Here is a 17953-nt window from a genome sequence, read left to right on the forward strand (position 1 = left end):
TTCCCCAGTTAAAAACGTTTTTTCCCATGTGAAAGTACACTTCTTTCAAGGTGAAAAATATGCTTTTTTCCATGATAAATGACAGTATACTTTCCCTCGGAGCTGTAAAAATATTAATCCTTTGAATGGTAAAGGTTTTATACACCAGTGTGGAACTTCAGAGAACAAAAAAACAAAAAACAAAAATACAAAGGTCTGTGATGTGCAGCAATGTTTACACTGCATATTACCATATGCTGCATATGAAAGTATTCGTATAACGAAAATATAGATTCAAATTTCACTAAACACAGCACGTTAGTTTCCGAAGCTCTGAAATCTGGATTGAAAAGCACTTTCATAAGCTATTTATAACTTGTATCACCTGATCTCACTAGCCAATGACAGCAGATATCCAAGCAGAGGAAACGTGATGTAGCCAGCCAATAGCAATATCACTGTTAAGTAGTGTGAACACACAAATAGGAAAAGTTAATTGTTTAAATTAATGTACATAGTGTAGCTACAAGAAAACCTAAGCTTTCATTTATAATATTGCCTTTTTTGTGTGTGCTGCTCTTTATGATACATCACACAAATGTTCCATAAAATTTTAAATAATGATACTGTTTGGTCTTCTGTGCTCGAAGGTTTTCTAAGTGGTTAGTCGTCAATGTGTTAAGTTTTAAATGCGAGTCAAATGCTCTTTGATTTAAGAAATTCATTGCACATTGACACGCATAGCATAATTCGTCTTGCATAAAGGGAAATCTACTTTGCAACTAACACTTTTGAAAGCACCATTTGCAGTATTTTCCTGCGACCTGTTAGAAATAGCGTGGTTCCAGCAAGTGCCAGAAAACAGGCGTTACTGTTCGTGGGCAGCTACGATGATGTAGGAAGCCTGTATGCTCGTACATTTATGTCTAATGTTAAGAGAGGTTACATTATGTCATAAAGAAAACAGGTCATCAGAGGATACTCTAAGAGCATCCGAATTTCATAAACCATACTAAAAGCACTCTGTCTTCAGGCCACAAGTGGCCCATCGGAACCATCCGACTACCGTGTCATCCTCAGCTGAGGATGCGGATAGGAGGGACGTGTGGTCAGCACACCGCTTTCCCAGTCGTTATGATGGTTTTCTGTGACCGGAGCTACTACTATTCGGCCGAGCAGCTCCTCAGTTGGCAACATGAGGGAACAGCACATGGCAGCCCGGATGGTCACCCATCCAAGTGCCGGCCACGTCCGACAGTGCTTAAGTTCGGTGATATGACGGGAACTGGTGTATAGACTGCGGCAAGGCTATTGCCCCCATAAACGATACTAAAATGCATAATTCGGCTTAAAGTGGACTTTCATATGTCCAAGTTCACAGTGAAGTAGGCACCAACCTGATATTAAGCTTTTCAGTGCAATTTTCGGGATGCAAATTTTCTTGGAGTACGAGTACTGAATTGTCTCATGTGTGGTTCTTTGTTATGGCATAATGCCATACGTGCCATAAGATGAAAATGTGCACTTGAAATTCAGTGAACAGTTGAAACTAGCCAGTAGCACAGAAACACTTTTTCCAATAAACTGACTGCCTCTAGGGAAAAGATTAATAAAAGTCACATTTATTTCACAAACCAACAAAAATAGCTTCACTGTTCTGTAAGGTGGTTAATGCTTGACTGCCAAAAATGTGGAAATAAAATAAAATCAGAAAACTGGAACTAATAAAATATGTTAGCCTTCCGTAATAACGTGAATGTATTTTAATTCACTTGATATCTCCCACCCACAGAAATCCATCTTGTTTTCATTTGATGTGAGAAGTATAAACGAAGGGCAAAACAGTAAAATCACTAAATATAAACACGACTTACGTGGAGACTAAACCCCTCCCCACTACAACCCGGTCTGCTATGCGCATGCACAAATCTCGCAGCATGGGTACGCCAGAAAAATTTTTCCGGGTAGCCTCTGCGTGTCTGTTGCTACTGCTGATATGGCTAACAGCCACACTTCAAGTAGCCGGAAGTGGGAGAAGGTACTGCACATCTGCAACTCAACTGCACTTGCCCGCGGGCAACTGCTCAAACGAACTTAATGTAAACAGTTTTGATGTCACGCTCGCTGGCAGCAGTTTATTGTTATGAAGTATTCTGTAGTCTTCGTCCTAAAGACTTTGTCACATTTTACTGTTTATCAATTCTTAACAGTCAAAATTACAAAAAAAAAAAATAGGTGAAGATTAAACAATGAAAAATTCCCAGAATTTTAAAAAATTCCTGGGTTTTTCCTGGTTTTCTCCCAGATGAAAAAATTCCCGGGCTTTTTCACGGATGTCCTGGAGCATATACGCCCTGCTGTCGCTATTCTAACCTTGACTTTCCATTGCTTGCAAACATACAAAAAAAAATTGAAGCCATTTGTTAATCCATTAGTGGAATAGACGTATTTATTCTTTGATCAAACATTTTGTTATAGTTAGCTGCCTGTTGCAAGTGAAATCTGTTGGTTTGATTATCCAAAAATATTTTCTCTTGTTATGACTATCATTCTTAGTTAACAGAAATAACTACTATGACTTATTAACAGATTTATAGCACTTATGGATTTCTCGTTGCAGTAATTTGAACTGACACCAAAAAATGAGTCCTATTGTTTCCTAAGTATTTTAAGAAGTATTACTATTATGTACTACGATTTATTCTCTTAAAGAAAACTGCATCCATTATCATTTCTATGGAACAGATATGCTCCATAAAATTAACTTTTTGCAGAATTCTGGGAAAATACAGCTTATATGTCAATTAAACAGCAGCTGTTCCAGAATACTGTCCCTGTGTTTGTGGCCTTTGTTGTGTCAGCATTAATGACAAACCAAAGGAGTAAAGAAATGCACCACCAGGGTCGTAGCATGTTGGCAGGGCTCATACAGAAGTCTAACAGAAATGCTTATTGAATTTAAATTTGTTTTGATGGAAGCCAGTTGGATTTATTTACAAAATCAGTATTCGGTGTAGACTATGTAACATCTCTGCTGTCTTTGTTGTTTATGTTACACATGGAGCCCAAGAAAAAAGATAGATCTTAGAGCATGTACAGAAGAATATGCACAGAAATTTTCCTCTGGCTCCGTACAGTGGCTTGTGGAGTATATGACTAGATGTAAACAAACAATGGAAACTAAAGAACGGAATAACAACAATATGGAAATGATGGATTTATAACCACCACACACAGAAGGCATTGACTCGCAGATAGGTACAATGAAAAGAATGGTAGAAATGTTCAGCTTTCAGATAAAATCCTTCATAAGAAGTAGAAAACACATTCACACAAATGCAAATGCATGGGACACTAAGGAGAAGGGCTAGCAGGATAGGGGTGGAGGGAGATGTTAGTGTTGCCTGTGGGAGCGTGCAGGACGTGGTGAGGGCTGTGGGATGCAGCATTGGGAGGCTGCACTTGGAGGAGGAGGAGGAGGAGAGGAGGAGGAGGAGTAGGGGCGGGGGCGGGAGAGGAGAGAAGTATGAGAAAAGACCTGCATTGATGAGACAGGAGGTATGTGGGCAGGGAGCAAGGAAGCAGATAGGCAGGTGGAGAATGGGGGCTGGTGAAAACTAAAAGATCGACGCCAGGATAATTAAGGTAATGAAGGATATTTTGTAGCTCAGAGAAGCTGGTGTTGTTAGAAAGAATTCAGATGGCATAGGCTGTGAAGAAAAAAAAAGTTAAACTCAATCTGTTTAAATGCCTATAACATACAATGTGTCTTAACCATTCTACCGTTATGCCATGTAAGTCTGCAGAAGTTACATACATTTTTGTAACTGTGTAATGTATTGTAGCAATATACTTCCATAAGATTGGAAATTACAATACTTCAGTGGTCTTTCGTACTCAAACACCGATCAGCCTACACAAAATAATATTATATCCATTAGTCATGGTTGCAAAATACTAACACACATTCTTAACAGAAGAATGGAAAAAACTGGTAGATGTCAGCATCATGAAAGATCAGTTTGGATTATGCAGAACTGTCGGAACACACCAGGCAGTATTGACCCTACGACTACCTTAAAAGATAGGTTAAGGAAAGACAAACAACATTTATAGCATTTATAGACATAGATGAAACTTTTGAAAATGTTGAGTGGAGTACTCTCTTTGAAATTCTGAAGGTGGCAGAGGTGAAATACAAGGGGCGAAAGGCCAGTTACAATTTTTACAGAAACCAGAGTAAAAGAAAAGGGTGGAGACCCACTATTCCAGGCCCATGTAGGGGATGGACATCAAAAAGTGAACAGAGGGTAGGGGGTTTAAAGGTAGAGGGCAAAAAAGTGCCTAGGCAAGCATGAAGGGAAAAAACCTCTGTGACAGTCTGGATGAATAGTAAGAGCAGTAGTCTTACTGTTGCTTGAAGAAAGCCAGACAACCTTGCCAGCTGGTGACAAGGAGCCCACCACAGCAAGTGTACATTGGTACAATGTGTCTACCACGGTTGCAGGTGCAGCTGCTGTGCTCTCTTTAGCACTTCAGATGCCGTGTAGTATAACGGCAGTACTTGACGACATGGCCCTCGATCCTAGCATCTGAAGCACTGAGGCTGAGCTTCCGTAGTCGCAAAGAAGCTCAGGAGCTTCCACAGAGAGATGATTTCACCTGAGTCACTTGCCATTTACATGGCCACAGTAAATAGCAGAGGTTCCTCTTGTTACGCAGTCTTACTGCTGCATTAGCAAACCCAGTGCATAGCAGCCCTTCTCAGACTGCCCCTTCATCACAACACCAGGGCAGCCCCCTTAAAAGTACCTTGGTCAGATTCTCTGACTGCTTTGAAGTTATCTTCTCTCTCACCTGCAGAATGTCGACGATGTGTGTGGCTACAGCGCTCCTGATAGCCCTGTGGTCAACCGTGCTTACTGCTTGCATGCAGATGAGTGAGTCAGAGTTGACAGACTCAATTGCCATGTTTTTCTTGCAGCAACTTGTCATGTTTTCATCCATCTCTGTCCACCCAATACCTTTGCACTCAGTGTACAAAGGGGGGAGGGGGGGGGGGGGGTTAAGGCGTATAAGATTCTTCTTCTTCTTCTTCTTCTTCTTCTTCTTCTTCTTCTTGGATCTCCTTGGACCGTTCGGCATGCTCACTGGTTTGCCCTGTTCGAGGGTCTCTTCATGGTAGCAGCTTTATTCTGTCCACCTTTTCCTACCATGCTGTGGCAAAGAGAAACATGACAATGTTGCTTCATTGTGAGAACAATGCACGGCAGTTGCTACTTTTGCCCACAACTGTAGCACGACACTTCTTCATGAGCTATCCTTCAGCCTTAGTAGTGGAATGTGTGACAGCAGCAGTCCGCTCACCTCACTGGCTCAGGCTGAACTGTACGGCGCTATAAGAGTCGAGGGGCCATGAAAGGGAAGCAGTGGTTAAGAAGGGAATGAGACAGGGTTGTAGCGTAACCCCAGCATTATCCAATCTGTTTATGAAGCAAGCAGTAAAGGAAACGAAAGAAAAATTTGGAGTAGGAATTAAAGTTTAGGGGGGAAAAAAATTAAATTGCCGGTGATATTGTAATTCTTTCAGAGACTGCGAAGGCCTTGGAACAGCATTTGAACCGAGACAGTGTCTTCTAAGGAGAATACAAGATTAACATCAACAAAAGCAAAATGAAGAGAATATAGTTGATTTAAATCAGGTGATGTTGTGAGAATTAGATTAGGAAACAAGACACTTAAAGTAGTTGGTAGATTTTGCTATTTGGGTAACTAAATAACTGTGATGGCTGAGGTAGAGAGGATGTAAAAGTAGTCTGGCAATGGCAAGAAAAGTGTTTTTCAAGCAGGGGAATTTATTAACATCAAATTTAGATTAAATTCTTATGAAGTCTTTTCTGAAAGTATTTGTATGGATTGTAGCTGTGTATGAAAGTGAAATGTGGATGATAAATGGTGCAGAAAAGAAGAGAATAAAAGCTTTTGAAATCTGTTGCTGCAGAAGAATGCTGAAGATTAAATGGGTGGATCACGTAACTAATGAGGAGTTGCTGAATAGAGTTGGGAGAAATATATTTATGCTTCAACTCAATTAGAAGAAAGGATCAGATGGTAAGACACATTTTTAGTCATAAAGGGATCACCAATTTAATACTGGAGGGAAGGGCGGAGGGTAAAAATCTTGGAAGAAAGGTGACCAAGAGTTGAATACAGTAAGCAGACTCAGCAGAATGTAAGTTGCAGTAGTCTGAGATGAAGGGGCTTGTACAAGGTAGGGCAGCATGGAGAGCTGCATCAAACCATTCTTTGAACTGAACAACAACAACAACAACAACAGTTGCTGCTATTGCTAATTGTACAGAAGTAATCAGGGCAAATATCATTCGATAATTGAACTAATTTACTCTGACTGTGTCAGTAGACGGGGAAAAAAGGCACAAGAATATTTGCCACCTACCTCATTACTTGTAAATAGTGAGTTTCATTGTATATTGCTACACCCATAAGCACAGAGGCAAAAATATTTATTTCTCAAGTGTAAACATGTATCATGCAGATAATAGTTCAAGAATATTACTTAGCATAATATAAAGAAATTGATTAAGGTTTTTTGTGTAAGTAATGTAAAACAAGCAGAAAATGTGATTTTTCAGTTGAAAAACTTTGAGAAATACGGTTAATACAAATTGGAGGACATATTCCTAAAAGAAGACACTCAAAACACATACGTATTTGACATTTTCCTTTACCACAAAACACCTTTCGCAACACACACCCACTGACAGATGGACTCAGTGGCTCATTCATGACACCATATGGGCACTGCGAGCATTGATTTTCTGTATAGTCGCTGGTGACATGGCCAAAAGTCATCATTTCTTGTATCATAACAGGTGGCAGGAAACATTATGCTCGCTGACTGTGTAGTAGGGTACCGGCAGTGATCAGCAGCATATATGCAGCGGCTGTGCAAATGAAACTCAGTGTCCTCCAGTGGCCTGGATGATATGTAAATGTACCAAGTGCGCAGATCTCTCTGTGTGACATCAATTGTGTGAAGGAAGCAGAGTGTGAAAAGTACCACTGCTAGTGTGCATTTGAATCAGTGCCCCCCTCCCATCTATTAGGCAGCAGATGAGACAAGCCAAGTTGTTAGTGCTACGGTCTCCAGTTCGAATCCTGCCTCAGGCATGGATGTGTGTGGTGTCTTTAGGTTAATTAGGTTTAAGTAGTTCTGAGCTCTAGGGGACTGATGCGCTCAGATGTTAAGTCCTATAATGCTCAGAGACATTTGACTGCGTTACTGGAACCCCCACTCTCTGACATCGAAATGTAGCAGACATGAAAACAATTAGCATGGCTTAATTTCTGTATGCCCAACAAGAAAAAACACATACACTTTGTAGGTGATAGTATTACGAAATACCAAACAGAAAAGAAATTTTACTGTTTTTTTTAATGACAGTCTACATTGCTGATAGCCTAACACTGACACTGTATATAAAATTGCTAAACAAATCACTGTTCAAAAATATTTGACCATTCTTTTAGTTGCAAGTACCACTCGGGCACAACACATTGTATTGATCTCTTTTTCCCTGTAGTAGTTTTTTCTCCTCTCCCACTGCATAATATTTATGTCCTTGTAAGCGATCAACCAACAATGTCATCTCAGCTTGACTTGCTCTGCTTCATGCATGCCTTTGACCTTGACCGATCGCTCCCCTCTAATTCCACTTCTTTCTGAATTTCTTTCCTTAAAACAGTGCACTGTAAAAATCTAGCACTTATTCATGGTGGTAATTGTGTCTTCTCTTCTTTCTTTTGCTTGTGCTTCCTCTTGACTCTCATTGCTTCTTCTCTGTTCTGCTTTCTGTGGGTATTTTTAATACCTGCTCTACTTTTCCGGTTGTTGGACCAGGCAGAACACCACAAACATCTCATATTAGCTGTTACTTCGTCCTGCTTACGATGTTATTCTATTAATACTATACTTAAAAAACTACTGATATGTTCTTAATTCCTTTCCCAAAAATTCTGCATACATTTCATCATATGGATCATTGCAAATAAAATTTAAACTCGCAGCTTTATTGTTTTTAGACTGGTATTTATCCAAGAACATCTATTCAACATCTTCGTATGATTAGTTTACTTCTTCTTGGTTCCTGAACAATATATCTTCAATTTTCCTCTCTCAGTCTAGCAAACTTTGACTTTCTTTTTCTAAATCTTATTTTTATTTCACACCAGTTTGCTCCATCTTCCATATGATGATAATCTTTGTATCAGGTGCTTGAGTCTGTCTGCTTCACAGTAGCCAAGTACATCTTACCTTCCTCTGTGTATGATAAACTTTCTTATTCTTCCTTCAAAGACAACATATTGTTATGTTTCTTATCAAAGTCTGACGACTCTGACATTTTTCTTCTGAGTCTCTTTTCTTTCCCCCACATAATTTTGCTCCGGCTTCTGTGCAATAATAGCCTTCTCATCCTCTGCTTGAATATTCTTCTGTGGAGTATGCTCCTTACCCACAGAAAAAGACATCTGGATCCACACCCGGAATTTGTGCATTTGATTGATTATTATCACGTTTGACACATGTATTAGTTGCTTCAACATCTAAGATTACATTAGCTGACATTCTGCTTGACATGTTCATGTCAGAAATAGGCATTTCAGTGAACAAGTCGGAGTCTAAATCTGCTTAAAAAATCTGACTCCTCGGGTGACACAGTCTGTTAGAACAGTAGATGCATTTTGCAATTCCTCCATTTTCTCATCCATCTCCTTTTCTATAACCCTTTTCCGTGCTTCCCCGGTTGTCTTACTTTTGAACTGAATTCGTACAAGACTAACTACTGTTACTTGTTTGTTCGCTGTTGAGATTTTTACACTCGAAATTCGAAAGGACAAAAAACAAGCCTAACTAACTGTTCTCCATCACACTATTGGGATATACTTTTTTTGGTGACTGTTAGTTGCTGTGTTGTGGTGTAATGCTGCAAGCTGCATCACTCCCTTGTGTTGTCATGATGGTCGTCTCGAACCATAGCAATCGAAGATGCCGTAGATTTCTGTTTCATGCAGAATTTGTCTGCGTTGAAGCTGTTTTATTACTTTCTCCACATGTATACTCGAAACTGTTATTCACAGTTAATTCTCTTTACTGTTCGAGAAGCCAACTATAATTAAGGAGTACAATATCAATAAATTATGACATTAAAGATAGCAGTAGTCCTTACAGGTGGTTCCAGCTAAGTTGGCAGGTCATGTGACTGCTTTCTCATGTGGGCCTGTCTTTGATGGGGGTAGAAGATGCCTGTGCCAGGACTGAGGTAGGTGGTAATGGGTGACAGTATGAGATAAGTCTTGCATATAGGTCTGTTGCATTGATATGAGGCAAGAGACAAAGGGTAAGGGGTTGGGAGTGTAGGGGTATCACTGCCACATTCTACTTGGGCATGACTACCAACAGAGAGCTGGACTATCCCATTGCTTAGCATGCCTTACAACACAATGTGCTTCACCTTAATGAGTGCTTCACAGCCTGTGCCTTCTGGATTCTTTCTCCTGACACCAGATGGGAACTCCCCATACAACACACCTTCTATTCCCATAACCCCTCTGGGTTGTAATCTTTACTTGCACTTGTTCTCCGCCTGCGTATATCCCCTTCCTTGCTCGTACTCTAGTACTGTACATGCCACGCATCCTGTCAGTGCACATATGTAGTCCTTTCCCCTTCTGTTCCAATGTTGCATGTAGCAGGTGTATCCTGTTCCCACCATGCTCCAGCATGGTCCCACAGGGAGCACTAGCATCTTCCCCCAACCCTAGCCTGCCATCTCATCCCATCCCATCCCATCCCCCCTCCGCTCCATGCGACTGCCTTACTCCCACTACCCACCCCAGCTAGATTGGTGCTTACCCCAGATGCAGTTGTAATCAGGCCTTAGTGCCCAGAGCAGTCAGTGTCCATGTGTTTGTAAGTTGTGCTTGTGCTAATATGTGTGTGTTTTCAGCTTCTGATGAAGGACTTTATGTGAAAGCTGAATATCTCTAGCTTTCTTTTCATTGTACCTGTCTGTGATTCAGTGCACTCTCTGTGTGTTGAGTAGTGATCTAGCCTTTCCATAGTGCAGAACTCTGGATATAGATACTTGCCAATTACCCAGTGAGGAGCAGCTAAATTAGACTTGATATTTTCTATTAAAATAACATAACTATTCTTTTTGTTTAGTATTATTTATTCTTGCAGGGAACATTAATCCGTGTGTTCGATACATCTACTGGGTTGATGATAAATGAACTTCGTAGAGGGGCACACACTGCTAACATTTACTGGTAAGTTTATTCTTAATAAGCTGAAGTATTAATTAGCATCTACTTCCCAGAAAGCCCCATTTTTACTGTAAATGATCGTTTGGCAGTGTTTGTTGATATGTAAAATTCCAAATTGCACCGTGGTTTGAAATCCGTGTTGAACTTTCGGTCCCCCTGTAACTAGCAGGGTACGTCAATTCTCAAAGGCAAGAGGATGGCTTACTAATCCCAACAAGACCGTGATTGATGACAGCTTTACTAATTATTTGGCACCTTGGAAGTTAGCATAAATGATATTGATTCACTCGTCATGTTTTATGGAATGTGCTATAGGGAATAATTAATCAGGATGTTGAATGTGTCAGGATATACATTGCCAGAGAAAAGTAGCTCTGAGAAACCAGTAATGTAGGCTGTATTAAGAATTAAGTCACATTGATCCACTGAACCAGAGTAAATTAACATAACACAGTTGTCAGAAAGCCACTGTTTGGAAAATGATATTGTGTTATTTGCATGACTATGACAACAGTTGTTACTGAAAAATGCTGGTATATATACATCAGACATACCTGCTTCTCAAGTTGCTAAAGGTACATCCACACAATACCCAGGAGCAAAAAGACATGCACATAAATTGGCTGAATGTACACAGTGGAAATGTGGTCACTATGGCATCCACATGCTATCTCAAAGTTATAGTAATCCTCTGTAAGGTTTTCGTATTCTGTTTGGGAAACTAGCAATGCCTGTCTCTAAGCAGTGTAAGGTTGCATAAAACAATTTCCATTGACATTAATGCTGGTAGTAATGTTTAGTTACCTGAAAGCTAATTATTTATACCCAAGATTGAGCTGTTATGTACAGGCTAATCACATTTGGCTGTTGACTTCAAATGGCACACGAGATTCCCAACAATATTGACAAGCTTTGCACTTTGATGCATGTCATCCATTTTCAGTTAAGTGCTCTTGTGTGAAAAGCATGCTTTCCTTTCATTATAAAATTCACCAAGCATGGGCACAAAGTAGAACAGAAAAAGACAATGTGTGAGTGTGCCGCCTTGACAGCGATTTTCAGTCTCTGAATCTAATTGGTGAGATACTTTGTAAGAGTTGTGCTTTTAATGTTTTTTGTGATTCTCAGACATTTTCATTTTTACCCCTTAAGCCTACAGGCGGCTCATTGAAACACTCACCATAATTCAGTATCCCATCCAGAATATTCAATAATATGTATTTTTTATTATTAGAAAAAGCGGTGGAACAGTCGCAAGCGGGCAACCTCTGGGGCACCTGCCGCACCCCAGTTGTGTAAGGCTTACCTAGGCACGTGGGGCTCTGTCTAGGTGGACTTCTAGTTCCCTAGCTGCTCGTGGGACCGAGGTGGATCCTTCAAAATCATCTTTTCTTCCTCCCAGCGGAAAGGGTGGGCCGCTGGAAGGTTCTAACACCCAGTCTCTTAAGAGGGCTCGTGCAGTCAGTCCCCCTGACTCCGGCACTTCTTTGACAATTCGAGTCTTAAGTAACAGAATGCATTCTGGTAACCTGAATGTGTTTCTCATTGTGGAACGGAAGGACGGTAGTTTTGAGAAGGTTTCGCCCTTCTATATACAAAAGGGTTTGGAGGGAATCTGTGGCTCCTTAAAATCGGTGAAGTGCTTACGTAATGGGACCTTGCTAGTGTAAACTTCCACTTCCCAGCAAGCAACTAACCTCCAGTTTGCTAAATGCCTTGGAGAGTATGCCATAGACACTGAACTGCACAGCACCTTGAACTACAGCAAAGGTGCTGTGACATGCCGGGATCTAGTTGACATTCCCAAGGAAGAACTGCAATAAGTGGGCTCCAGAAGGTATCGTTGATGTCCAACATATCGTGAGGAGGGTTGATGGCAATCTTGTCAAATCTGACTCCTTTATCCTGACCTTCAGTAGCACGAAATTTCCTGAACATGTTAAAGCTGGCTTCCTTTGCCTTAGTGTGAGGCCTTATTTCCCGACCCCAATGCGCTGTTTCAGATGCCAGTATTTTGGGCATACCACCTTAGGATGCAAAGGCGAAGCGACTTGTGGGAACTGTGGTAAGGTTGCTCGTGAAGGAGTTGGTTGCTCCTCTCCAGCCAAATGTATCAATTGCTCTGGGAACCACCTTGTTTGGAGTAGGGACTGCCAAATATTTTTAGAGGAACGCAAAGTCCAGGAAATAAAAACAACCAAACGTATCCCCTATGGTGAGACCAAGAAGATCTATAAGTCGACGTAACCTCCCACATTTGCTACATCTTTTGCATCCCGTGTTCAGAAGCCTACACCAAACGTCGATGCCTCAACGCAGACTGAGGTGGTGAGTTTTGGCACTAATACCTGCAGCTGTCAGTGCACTTGCAACACAGCCAGTGTTTCAGAGCCAGTATCCCCTATTCGAATGGCAGACAAAGGTACAGTGGCGAACTTGGGCCAGCCCCTGGCGCCTCCAACAGCTGGGAATGTTCCGAAGCCCAGTACTGCCATTACCACTCCCACATCAGCTCTCCCAAAGCCCACCAAACCGCAGTAAGCTCCCATACAGCAGTAACAGCGGGTCAAATCCCGTGGTAAACCGTCTGACCCTGCAGATGTTGTTTTAGGTGAGGCTTCATCTGACTCTTCCCCAGAGTTGATGGAATACTGGATGTATGTGTGGGGCAATCATCTCGCCCCACGCCTGCCCCTCCACCTGCTGCGGTCTCCCCGCCCTGTCGGAGAGACAGGATGAAGGTGCTACCCCCATCATAGATGGATCCCATACTTCAGTGGAACTTGCAAGGGTTCAGGACGCATGTGGAGGAACTTCGTCTACTATCTCAGGGTAGACCACTGTGTCTATGTCTCCAGGAGACTTATTTCCATCCCTCTTACTCCCCTGAGCTACGCGGCTATATTCTCCACAAAAAGGACGACCTGCGTGGAGAGAGAGCTAGAGGAGGCGTAGGTATTTTCATCAGGACGGACTACCACTCCTCGCCTCTCTCACTTACGACAACTTTACAGGCCGTCGCTGTGTCTGTGCACGTGCGTCATCCATTGACTGTATGTTCGCTTTACTTGCCCCCACATGATGTACTTGATGAAGCGGCTCTCACCTACCTTCTTACACAGCTCCCCCAACCATTCATTATTTGTGGTGATTTAATGCCCACAATGTACTTTGGGGCTCTGCAATTACCTGTCCCAGGGGTAGAGCAATTGAGAGGCTTCTCCTGTCATCCTGTGCCTACTTGCTCAATGGAGGACAGAGCACTCATTTCTGCACGGCGACTGGGTCATTCTCTGCCATTGATCTCTCAGTTTGCTCTCCAGCTCTTGCCGCAAGTGCTCATTGGGAAGTGGTCGCTGTCATTTCCCAATCTGGATTCACCTGCCAGATCACATGGGTCCCAAAAGGAGACCACAACGATGGGTGCTCAGTGGAGCCGACTGGACATTTTATAGCCAGTTGGCCCAGTTCGAACACTGTGTGAATGTTGAGGCGTGGGTGGATCATATTACCAAAACGGCCCACCACGCCGCTGCAGCATCCATTCCACAGTCCACAGGCCACCGGAAGAGGCCACCTGTCCCTTGATGGAGTGCCGAATGATGCTCTGCAATCAGGAATAGGCGTGCAGCTCTGCGTCAGTTCCAGTGTCGGCCGACTGCTAAGAATCTTGCAGCCTTTCGGGTGGTGAGGGCAAGATGTCGCCGCATTATTCGTGAGAGCAAGAAGAGCTCATGGCAAAAGTTCCTGAACACCATTAATCGTTCCACCAAAATTTCCATTGTTTGGGAGACCATCAGGAGAATTTCTGGCAGAGGAGGGAGGTGCCCCATAGCTGCTGTAATGAATAACGGCACTCACCACACGGATCCGCAAGACATTGCCCAGACTATGGCGGCATATTTTGCCACAGTTACTGCAACAACCAGTCAGGATCCAGGTTTCCAGGGCCATAGAGCGGTTGCTGAAAGATGTATTCTGGACTTCCAGTCCACCTCTCACGAAGTTTACAACTGCCCATTTTCTATGTGGAAGCTGGATTCTGCATTGTCTGGAGCTTGTGACACATCCCCTGGTCACGACAGGATCCATTACAGTATGCTATGGCTCCTCGCAATGCGCAACAGAGAAATCCTCCTCGCACTTTTTAATGCCATTTGGGCATCGGGTCACTTTTTTGACGCATGGTGTGAGGCAGTTTTAATCCCTTTTTTAAAACCTGGGAACGACCACACGAGCCCAAGTAGCTACCGTAGTGTTGCCCTCACTAGTTGCATAGGGAAGACCTTGGAGCGGATGGTCAACCGCCGCCTTGTCTGAATGTTAGAATCCCGGCAACTCCTTAGTCGTTTTCAGTGTGGGTTCAAGAGGTTTCGTTCCACCTTCGATAACCTTGCCCTCCTGAAGGCGGCTATACAACAAGCTTTCCTGCGCCATCATCACCTTCTAGGTGTACTTTTCGACATCGAGAAGGCCTACGATACCACTTGAAGGCGTCTCATCCTGGAGTAGCTTCACGAATGGGGTTTTTGTGGTTGTCTTCCTTTTTTTATTCAATCTTTCCTCTCGCCACGATATTTTAGATACCGAATTGGTGACGTCCTGTCTGATCGCTTTAAGCAGGAGAACGGTGTCCCTCAAGGTAGCGTTTTAAGTGTGACTCTCTTTGCCATTGCTATTAATAGCATTACGTCCGTAGTGAAAAGTCCAGTCCAGTGTTCTTTGTTTGTGGATGATTTCTCTTTGTTTTGCTCTTCTTCAAGCCTTGTAACGACAACTCGTCAGTTGCAACTTATGATTAGGCGTTTGGATGACTGGGCGCAGAGGAGTGGTTTATGTTTTCCACTGAGAAGTCTGTATGTGTTCTTTTTAACTGTTCTCGTTCGATTTTAACCTTTCCTGAGTTGCGGATAAGGGCCACTATTCTTACTTTTAAAGACACGGTGAGATTTCTGGGGCTCATTTTTTACTCGAAGCTCATGTGGTTACCTCATCTTAAAGACCTGATATGGCAGTCGCTTCAGGCTTTAAGTATTTTAAAATGTCTTAGCCACAGTACATGGGGAGCTGACAGGACTTGTCTGCTCCAGTTTTACAGGGCATTTGTGCGATCTCGGCTCGATTATGGGTGCACGGTGTATGGGTCTGTGAGGCCTTCTTACTTAAAGATGTTGGACGTTGTGCACCATGAAGGGCTTCGGTTGGCCACTGGGGCATTCCAAACTAGCCCCATACCAAGCCTCTGTGCAGAGGCTGGTGAACCACCACTTCATATGCGGCGACGGCTACTTACAGTACGCTGGGCGTACAAAACTTTGTCCACACCACACACACCTGCATACCATACTTTTGCTCAGTCTCCTCTGGCACGGTTATTTCATAACCAGCAACTTGTAATGCGGTCCTATGGGATTCGCAAACAGGATTGCCTCGCTGTGATGTCTATGGCTGGTCTTCATGTTTTACGTTGCGGTTGGAGCAGATCTCCACCTTGGCTCCTCTGGAGACCCAAACTTATTTTAGATTTGACTCATTTTAAGAAGAATTTCCTTGGCTGTTTTGTGGTGTTCCCTGATCATGTTACCCGGATTCGCCTCCCTGCTGAATATACTGTTTTCGCAGTGGAGCTCCACGTGATCCTGAAGGCACTGGAGCAGATGACTCGTGTTCGGGGCGATCGATTTCTTCTCTGCTCCGATTCTCTTAGTGTCTTACAATCACTGCAGAACCTGTACCCAACTGAGGATATGGTCCGGCTGATATATGACCAACTGTACTTGCTCCAACGACGGGGTAAAGAGGTATCCTTCTGCTGGGTGCCTGATCATGTCGGCATATGGGGCAATGAACAGGCCGATCGGGCTGCCAAGGAGGCCTGCAGAGAGCAGGATGTGCTCCAGTGTCCTATCCCCTTGCAGTCTGTCATCTCTGCACTCCACAGGAAGTGCATGGAGTTGTGGGAGGACGAATGGCTGGCAGTGACAGCCAATAAACTGTGGTTGGTAAAGTCAACCACTCGGCCGTGGCGTTCCTCCTGCCGGTTGCTCAGGTGGGAGGAGGTGGCCCTCAGAAGGTGGCAGAAGCACAAGTTGATGGGGATCTGGCCTGTGTTTTAGCTAACGATGAGACTTATGTGTCTAGGGTTTCTAAGTTTTGTGATGTGTCTGGACTCTGGCCTAAACTTTTAGGCTGGAGGTTTTAGTGTATTGCAGAGTGGCTGACTCCTCCCTGTGTTGTCCATGTTTTACTACTGACGCCCTGCTTCATCCCACCCTTCAGTGTGGGTGAGCACATATTTTTCAATGATTGTTCCCCATGTTTTATGTTCCGTTTTATGTAACTGTTCAGAGTTTTTTTCTTGACACCCATCTCACTATGTTACTGAACGGGCGCTGAAGACCTTGCTGTTGTGCGCCCAAAAACCCCTATACTATTACTGCTACTACTACTACTACTACTACTACTACTACTACTACTACTTCACATAGTGTAGACCGGGAACTGTCTGCTAGGCATGCCTGATGTAAAACTGACTGGGCACGGCCCTTGCCGCCTGAGTTGTTGTTCCACCGCCAGAGGGAGCAGCCGAATTCTCGCATGCCCTCTGGTGGACGGGGCGCGCCGTGCCGATGTGCGCCCCCCGCAATCTTTCTGGTGGCTACTGCACTCCTCGTCCTTCGAGGGGTGAAGCCACTGTGATCCACTGTGTCGGAAGGTGGAGCGTCATGCAGTAGCGATGACCTCCACATCCATTGGAATGCTGGAGTCGGGGGGATCTGCCAACGCTCGAGCCGGAACCTTTGAATACGGTTGAAAGTAACCCACACGAAGAGACCTTGTTGTCCCACCACCGGAGCCCGGGACAGAATGGGTGACAAGCTGTCGAACTCTGGATCCCGTTCAACCTCGGGAGGGGCAAGACCCAGTGGCGGGGACGATGGGGAAGGCACGACCACAGGTGAACCAGCCTCCAGAGAAACGGGGCCTGCGGGGGGGGCCAGCCCTCACCGAGGCATCTCTAACGATGACGATGACGGTGCTGGAGCTACTGGAAGCCGCCAAGGCTGAGAACCGTCGCAGTGTGGCGGAGTCACAGGTGGGAGGGGCTGTAGCGTCCCCTGAGAAAATAACACGGGTGCCGGCAATGGGGAAGCCAGCACCTGAGAGGTCGGAGGGTGGATGTCCAAATGTGGACATAGTTGATTTTGGTGACGACGTTCCCCCCGGTCCCCTGCCTGCAAGGTATAGAGCCGGCGGCCATTGCGGCGCAGGACTACCGCCGGTATCCAACGTGGATTGCAACCAAACCCACATACCCAAACCGACATACCCAGTGGAAAGCCGGGTATCCTGTTTTGCGAAGACTGGCGAGGAGGTGCAGCAGAGTCCTAGGTTGGCGCCCATGGAGGAGCTCTGCGGGGCTACGTTCTCCCATCGGTGTGGTCCGGTATGCCGTCATGAAAAATGTCAACGCCTCCTTCGCAGGAAATTCATGCACATACTTTCTCATCTGCGTTTTAAACGTGCGCACCATGCGCTCGGCTTCCCCATTCGATTGTGGATTAAAGGGGAGAGCAAACGTGCCGAATGCCGAAGTGCCTACAAAAATCCCGGAAGGTCTGCGAAA

The 17953-nt window shown here is 44.0% G+C and overlaps 1 protein-coding gene across 1 annotated transcript in view; it reads left to right on the top strand.

Moving 5' to 3' along the window:
- The window catches only part of LOC126335223 (WD repeat domain phosphoinositide-interacting protein 3), a 149466-nt gene that overhangs the window by 69892 nt on the left and 61621 nt on the right, over positions 1-17953 (top strand). The window contains exon 5 of the mRNA XM_049998258.1: positions 10244-10329. Coding sequence (XP_049854215.1) covers positions 10244-10329 — 86 coding nt within the window. The remainder of the gene's footprint in view (positions 1-10243; positions 10330-17953) is intronic.

This window comes from Schistocerca gregaria, chromosome 2, assembly GCF_023897955.1.
Source record: "Schistocerca gregaria isolate iqSchGreg1 chromosome 2, iqSchGreg1.2, whole genome shotgun sequence".
Lineage (NCBI taxonomy): Eukaryota > Metazoa > Arthropoda > Insecta > Orthoptera > Acrididae > Schistocerca > Schistocerca gregaria.